The sequence below is a fragment of the Epinephelus fuscoguttatus genome, linkage group LG7 (genome assembly GCF_011397635.1).
Source record: "Epinephelus fuscoguttatus linkage group LG7, E.fuscoguttatus.final_Chr_v1".
NCBI classification, from domain to species: domain Eukaryota; kingdom Metazoa; phylum Chordata; class Actinopteri; order Perciformes; family Serranidae; genus Epinephelus; species Epinephelus fuscoguttatus.
In genome coordinates, this window is record NC_064758.1 from 17,237,511 (window position 1) to 17,245,467 (window position 7,957).

The 7,957-nt window shown below is 40.7% G+C and overlaps 1 protein-coding gene across 2 annotated transcripts in view; it reads right to left on the reverse strand.

The window, feature by feature from the left end:
• Positions 1-7,466, reverse strand: part of sema3bl (sema domain, immunoglobulin domain (Ig), short basic domain, secreted, (semaphorin) 3bl) — a 75,831-nt gene extending 68,365 nt beyond the window's left edge. For both annotated transcript variants that reach the window (XM_049580620.1, XM_049580619.1), the window contains exon 1: positions 6,970-7,466. In XM_049580620.1, the coding sequence (XP_049436577.1) occupies positions 6,970-7,075 (106 nt within the window). In that variant the 5' untranslated portion in view covers positions 7,076-7,466. The remainder of the gene's footprint in view (positions 1-6,969) is intronic.
• Positions 7,467-7,957: the final 491 nt, after the last annotated feature.

Here is a 7,957-nt window from a genome sequence, read left to right on the forward strand (position 1 = left end):
TTCTTGTCTTGTAGACACAATTTCACATGATTTCTTCTTGTTAAAAGCTGCCACTAGTGGCTGCCAAAATACTGACTACTGCTAGCCATTCATGTAAGGCAAAAGAAGTTGTAAATCATCATCCAACAATTTCGTAGGCCGTGTAACAGATGATTAGATCAGTTTGACCACCGATGAATGACTGCTAATGCTAAACAAAGCACAAGGTGGGCCTACTGTTGTTATGGTTGCCTGTTTAATATACTTTACCAAATGCTTAAGGGTGTTGGGTTAACTGATGACTGGAAATATGCTTATTGTGTCCTGTTCTGTTAGTATTAATGCTGCCAGGCAGTAAGAAACACGTACGTTCTGTGTCCTTCAAGTGATAATATCTGTTTGCTTTATAGTGATGAAGATAAAACACTTCAACTACAAACATGTTCCTAGGTCATTTAAAATCTGCTCTGCCGAGAAATGAGCCTCGACCTCACCTATAATGCAATTTCCTTTTAGAAGCAGGAGGAACAATAGCAACAGTCAGCAGGGAGTTATTCTTTATCGGTGTGACACATGTGGTTCAGCAAATAGAAACAATTAAGGACAGATGTTTTCATCCAGTGTTTATAAAGGATTTCTTGCGCAGAAGTTTTCTTATCTTAGACGTCCTTGTGGCTTTCTGATTTGTGAACTTTATCTCTTATATCTCCTCCTCTCTTTTTTCTTACTTTCCCCTTTTTTTTCCTTGCCTCGCTCCATCATTTTTCTTTTCCTTTAAACATCACAGGCACCTTTCCTTTTCTCACCCCAGCTTCCTCTCCATCTGTGCTCTCTGATCTGGCCCTGTGTTTATCTCAATCCTTTTTCCAGCTCCCCATCTCTCACATATTGACTGCCGATTCTCTCTGATTCCTCCATCTGTGTGTCGTCTGTGATCTGGCCAGGCCGCCATCTGAGGGCTGTCACAGGAGAGATGCTGTTGACATGACACACAAGTGACACCTTGAGACACACAGATGTCTCCATCAGACGCAATCGCCCTCTCTGCCTTTGACACACAGTCACACAGAGTTAACTTCAAACACACACACACACACTACTTCAGCATCCACACGTTTCTATATCAGAAGCAATATGTCTCTTTTTCTTTCACACACAGAGTCACATTTTGTACTTCATGCACACCTACACAGTAATACCCACACATACACACACAAAAATGCTTTACAGATCAAAGACACCTACACACACATATCTGTATCCAACATACTCACTGCCTTTCTCTTTTTTCTCACACACACACCACTCTTCACCCCTCACATCATGCCCGTGGTGTCAGAAACATGTAGTGTGTTTCCTCTGTCAGCAGCTCCACATACCAGACAGAAAACCTCTCCACGGTGTCTCTGTAGCCTCCAAACTAAATATGGGTAATTTTTTATGGACCACACAAAGCACTTTTGTGCTGCTTCCATTACAGTATGTAGAACATTCTATATATATATATATATATATATATATATATATATATATATATATATATATATATATATATATATATATATATGAACCTCTATTCATCCAATCACTGGACTGAGTAAACAAAAACATATTTTTTTGTTGTGATTTTATATTCAAACCACAATACTGAAGTACAGTAGCATGCACAGGGAAATATTTATGGTTGTGAAAGCTGAATTATTACTCCCTAAATTGCTCCCTAAATGTGAAATGTATGTTTTTTCCAATGAGTGCGTAGGCTGAGGTGGGTCCCCAGAAGGACAGGTCAACATTTATGTAATAGACCTTGAAGACTTGTCTATTATGTCATGGTAGTGACAGGCAGGAGAATTCAAACTCTTAGATCAAAGCAGCAAGAAGCCTTTGTCTGTGGAGTTTGTATGTTCTCTTCACTCTCTCGGGTTAACTTAACTGGCAACTCTAAATTGCCCGTAGGTATGAGTGTGAGCTTGAATGTCTGTGTCGGCCCTGTGATTTTTCTTTAAATATATATTTTTATTGCCTTTATGATGAAGCAGCTGGAGAGTGACAAGATAGGGCAGAGAGGGAGGGGTTGAAGGGGGACCTGAACTCAAGCTGCTGTGACCTGTGCATGGTGTAGCCCCCTCAGCTGGGATCAGCCTCAGCACCCCCTGCAACCCTCTAAAGCAGTGGTTCCCAACTAGTCCAGCCACGGGGTCCAGATTTCTTCTTAATCATCAGATCAAGGTCCAAATAGTTTCATATATTTAGGGTGATGCTAGTGTTTGGCCATGGCGTCAAGCTAGCTAGCTGTCTCCATCAAATAGCTGTTTGTAAGTCAATCACTCTTCAGCAGGAAACGACACTTCAAAATAAATTCTCTGTGCCAGAAATTCTCTGTATAAATAAATAAAGTGTGTTTTTTAAAAAAGTCGATGAGTTGGCAAATCACTTGCAGTCCATTCAGAATGGACCCACGACCCACCAGTTGGGAACCACTGCTCGCAAGGATGAGAGGGTAGAGCTGATGGATGGATATATATCTATATGGATTTTTTCTTTGATAACATATGACCTTATGTTGGCAAACTGTCTTGACATCAGCACGGTAATACCCTTGCTCATTCAAATCCATATGTTCCATTATAATGAAGAGCAGTGATTCAATCATGGAACATAGAACCTTTCAGCTGTAATCCCTTACACAATACACACACTATCTCGCCAATCGGAGTTAAGCATTCTATACCATGAAATATACTAATAATAAAAACCTCAAGACATACTTAAATGCCATCGTAATGGTGTCCCTGTGGATATGTTTGGGGCTCAAACTTGCATACAAAGCTTCAGAAACACATTACCCAACAGTAAGATGCCCCTTCATCTTGGCTTAAAAGCTTAAAGACCTTATCAAACTGTTTCAACCTTTATAAATACATCACTTCTGCATTTGTGTGGACAGCTGAAATCAATAAAGGATTACAACTTTCACCTGGACCAGGACTTTACTTTCAGTCTGTTTCTTACTGTTCCTTTTCATTTCTTTTATGAAACTATTTGGACTATTGTTCATGAACTGTAAACTTTAAATATTGTCCATTGAGCCTACGGGCTAAACCCCCCCTTGCCTATAGTTAAGATCTTACACAAACATTTGAAATTTATTCACGTCAACTATTAATAAAACAGTAAAACCTCTAAAAGGCTTTCTTATTCTCAATATTTCTTCGAGCTGAAGCTTACAATCATCCCAGTAAAAATCCAGGTGCCTGACGAGCCAGTTGGCTTGGTTATTAAAACCTTCAAGTTCCTCTCTTTTCTTTCCTCTTTTTCTTTCCTTTGCTGGGGTTTAGATTTGTCCAGAGGCCTGGGAGCACTTAAACTGAGCTCAGGGAAGGAGCTATTACACGGAGCAGGGAGGGAGTGATGGATGAAAAAGAATAGAGAAAGAAAGGAAAAGAGCTGAAAGATGAAAGGATGGGAGACGCCCTACATTTCAGCAGCTCCGGAGTCTCTGGCAGACTCCGGGTGACAGATTACCCAGCTCCGCCTAAGAACAACTAACACCCGTCTGTATGTAAGCATCTGGGCAACGCCGACTGAGAAAACAAACTCATTAATTCACAGGCTGTAAGCAAAAACAAACACAACCCTTCAGTCTGAGAACTAATGCGATCTGATCAAAATAGGACGCTGATGTGTGCGTTGGTGTTTTCAAGTGCCCCCCTGCCTTTGGCGAGACAAAGTGAATATTGTATTAGACAGAGTGTGCGTCTCCAAAGTCAGTGTGTGTTTGTGTGAGTGCGAGAGAGGGAATTCAAATGAATAAATGAAGCCGGCAGATTGAAGAAAGAGGAAGACAAATGAAAGACATACAGAGACAGATAGGAGAAAGGCAGAGAGAGATGCATGATGGGAGGTTGGTATAGATGCTTGGCAGAGGGCTGGGAGTGCAGCCAACCGCGCACACATCGCATACCTCGACGTCTCAATGTCAGCCCCCATAAGACACACACACATTCTCACTTTTGTTGTTGAGAGTGAATTGCAAATTAGGCTTTTAAGAAAATATGAACTGGGATTTTCTCTAAACATATTAATGTCCTATAAAATCACTAAAGGAAGATAAATAAATAAGCAAGATATAAGAAAGTGAGATTTGATTATTTGCAGGCCAAAAGCAGTTTAGGTGTTTAAGTTAAAACTGGGATACATTAGTGTAGAAGTTTTTTAGATGTCTAGGCTCATGTCAGCATTTTAGCATTTAAATGAGTGTACTACAACGTGTATTTAGGATCAATTTCACATTGAAATAAAGGCATTTTAACGCTGTAGAAAGGCCGGGTGTATGTAAAATAGATGTCTAAAATAATCACTCTTATTATACTAAGATGAATTTTACCTTCAAATGACTAAATCAATGCTGACTGGAATGTCTGACGTACTTTAATAGTTTGGAGGTAAAAATGGCATTCTTCCTGCTTAAACCTCTACCCACTAATTGATTGAAATGAGATAATGACAGCTTTTCCTGTCGCCAAATTACCTCTACATCCTCCTGGGAATACAAACACCCTCCGGGCTTCCCCGGGTTATAATGAAAGAGGGGGCGATAGAGGAAGAAACACACAAACAAGAGGCAGAAAGAAAGAGCACTTAGGTGAGTCAGGAATTAGACTAAAGAGAGAGAAGATGAGACACATGAAGACTTACAAAACAATATATCAAGAAGGATCAAACAAAGACAAGAGACTTAACTTGAGAGAAATTATGTATAACAGGACAAACTGGAGGGGTCAGATCTGAGGTCATCAAGGCAGGAAGCAAGAAACGGGTTGGTTGCTAATGGGAATCATATAGGCAGTTATTTCCCACACTCCTCATAATGCTCAAAAAAATGAGAGTTGAGTGTTTTTCGATGGCAGTTAATGATGAAAAACAAGTTTTATGTGGTGCTGTTTATTGCCAGACCAAAGTGAAAATGGATTGGCTTTAAAAAAGCAGCTCTACATCAGTGAAGGGCAGTGACTCACAATCTTGGGTACTGCTTTTTCCATTTCAAGTGTTTGCCCAGGGCATGAACGGGTGTGTTCAATAACAGAAGTTCTCTGCACTCTGCGTCTACTACTCAATTGTGTTGCAGGATTTCCTGATTATTTTCTATCATATATAATGACCAGAAATATCCTTCAGTAAACTCTATGGTATGGAAAGGTTTCTACATCTAAAATCATTTCACACAAAAGTCGTTATAAACTTGCCAAAATCCACTGGATTTTCTGCAATATTACAGTGAAACAATAAAAATAGACTCTCACGATATTATACAGTGACAAAACTATAAGACCAAATTTGAATGAACAGAGGATGAAATTCTAAATTTGTCACATTTAATCGCACCCAAACTGACCTTGGTGGACACCCAATAATCTAACTGCAACCTGGCACCTCACTACAGGCCACAGTGTTCATGACATTGCCCCCCACAACACAAAGTGTTACAATAAATTAAAAGAAAAATAAAGTTCTTTAAAAAATAATGGTCCATCCTCTGAGGAGCATGACTGTTCAGAAAGGTTCATAGTGGTTTGTCAGTTAGATTTTGATATTTCATGTGCATAAGTGACATTTGGCCTGATGGTGTCACTAGAGGAAAGTTCAGGGGTTACCTAAGCATTAAGGTTCTTCCACTGCAGGACCATTTGATTCGACTGGTCATTTTTATCCTTTGGCCGTGCTGCTAACAGAGCAAAATCTAATAATACGACAGCGCAAAGCAGTGGCCAAGTTCATAAAAATACCAAATATCTGTTACCCTGTAACCTCAATCTGTATTCAGCCCCTTTCCAGTTGTTCTCCCTCATTTCTTAATCAGTCTCTATCTCTCTGTCTCCCTTGCTGAGCTGTATTTCCAGTGTAGCCAACAGGAAGACCAGTTAACTCAGATGGTGACTTTTCTCCTGAAAACATGGAGCTGAACAGGAGGAAATCCTGTGTGATATCTATCGCTGATGATGATTGCGGACTCGCTCCGGCCTGAGTGAAATGAAACAATGAGCATGGTTTGGCAACAGCACGGTCAACAGCATTTAAGCGGGCGCACACACACACACACACACACACACACACAGGGTCTGTCTTAACTGCCTTATTATCATTGAACTTGTGTGAGTCATGTTCAACAACAGGGTTCTGATTAGAGAGGGGAGAGGAAAAGAGATCATGCTGTGTGTGTGAACTGCCCAAAAAGAAACTGTATATGGCAATGTTTCAATTTTTGGAAAGATATTAAACTATTTAATACTTATCATGTGAGGAGCAAAAAGATCAGCACCAATAAAATCAGTTTTATCAAAGCCTTTCATTGTTCTGCAGCAGAAACGACTTTTTAAAGCTGAAAGGTCATCACAGAGGTGTGGACAGTCTGTGCCCCAATAGATTAAACCCACCTCTTTGTCTTTTAGACCTAATCACATAATGTTAAAAACCATACCGCCATATAAGAGATAATTAGCCTATCTAACATCCTTGCGAGGTGTTTCCGTTGCGGTTGCCGCTTCTCATAAACCTTTAGTGAGAAGATCACACCCTGGTGTGTCCCACCGCAGAGTGTGATACCTCAGCCAAAATATCCTCTGGCTGGACACCCCGCCTGCTCTGCAGAGCGCTCTCAACCTGGAAACCAGCAAACCAACGTGTGCGTACTTCCTTAAACACATAAACCTCCCGTAACAGTAGCCAAAACATCGAGCAGAATTTAACGCTTCCAGCTCGGACCACCGCGAAGAAAATAAATACTTTGAGATAAATAAAAATAAGTAAATAAAAATAAGCCTTTAAGCTCTGTTACCGTGGGAGTGTTAAGGTGAAATATTCACAGAAAGAATTTCTGCTCACCAATTAGTGCCACCTGTAGGGCACGCGCGTGCACAGAATGAGATGATTGAGAGCAGCTGCGTCAAGATAGAAAGATATCTAGAAATAGATAACTGATCAGTTAATTACCTTTGTATGACAGTCTCAGCCGCGGAACATTTAACTTGGTCGCTGTGACGCTGGTGACAAGTAGCGCAACAAGGATCATGTTGAAGAAAGGTGTAAATCCCTTCATTCTGTTCAGGAGATGCTCCCCAGCTTTTACCTGTTACTTAACAAATGTCTTTCCAATAATCAAAACAGAATATTCCAGGAGAATTTAAGGGGGGAGACACTGCTGAATCCTTGTTCTCACAGTGCCAACATTTGCGTTTTCAGGTAGTTCCCCGCGGTGCGTAAAAGGGTCTTTGGCCGAGTAGCTGGGTGTCCTCTCCGCGGAGTGACTGCCTCGCTCTGCTCGGGCTGATGATTTGATTCAGTGACTTCGCTCTAAAGGCTGACGCTCCTTCACTTCACTTCCAGCAGCTGCCTAACAGAAGCCCGTTTCAGCCTGAGAGAGAGAGACACCACGCCTTTACAGCACAGAGAGAGAGAGCGAGCAGTAGCGCTTAATGAGCTCCCCCTCCTTTGCGCACAACCTACACTCTACAAACGGCGCACTTGGCGGCACGCTTTTACAGATGATTCATACTATTTCAACACCAAGTAAAGTGCATTTAGTAATAAAGTAGCCATTTATCATTAAGGAGTATGTGAACCTATAATCAATCTTTTGTTACACGTTATCATTCACCTAAGACATTTAAAGTGTTCACATGAATAAAGTAGTTGGCTACATGCTTCAGAGACCTTACACCTGCTTACAACTGCAGTTCTGTTTTATTTTTAACCACTTAATAAATGTTCATATATATTGCTTGTCAATGCTAAATAGGGGTATGAGACACAGTGGGCAGCGGCATTTTTTGACACTTGGAGCAACTGCCATCATATAAAGAGCAAGAAAGACACGCACAGACCTCAAACTCAAATAACATAGTCATTGATAATTGTTTTATTCTCTGGCCTTATTTTGTTCTCCTCTTTGACTTTGTCTTGACCCATATTTTACTGTATA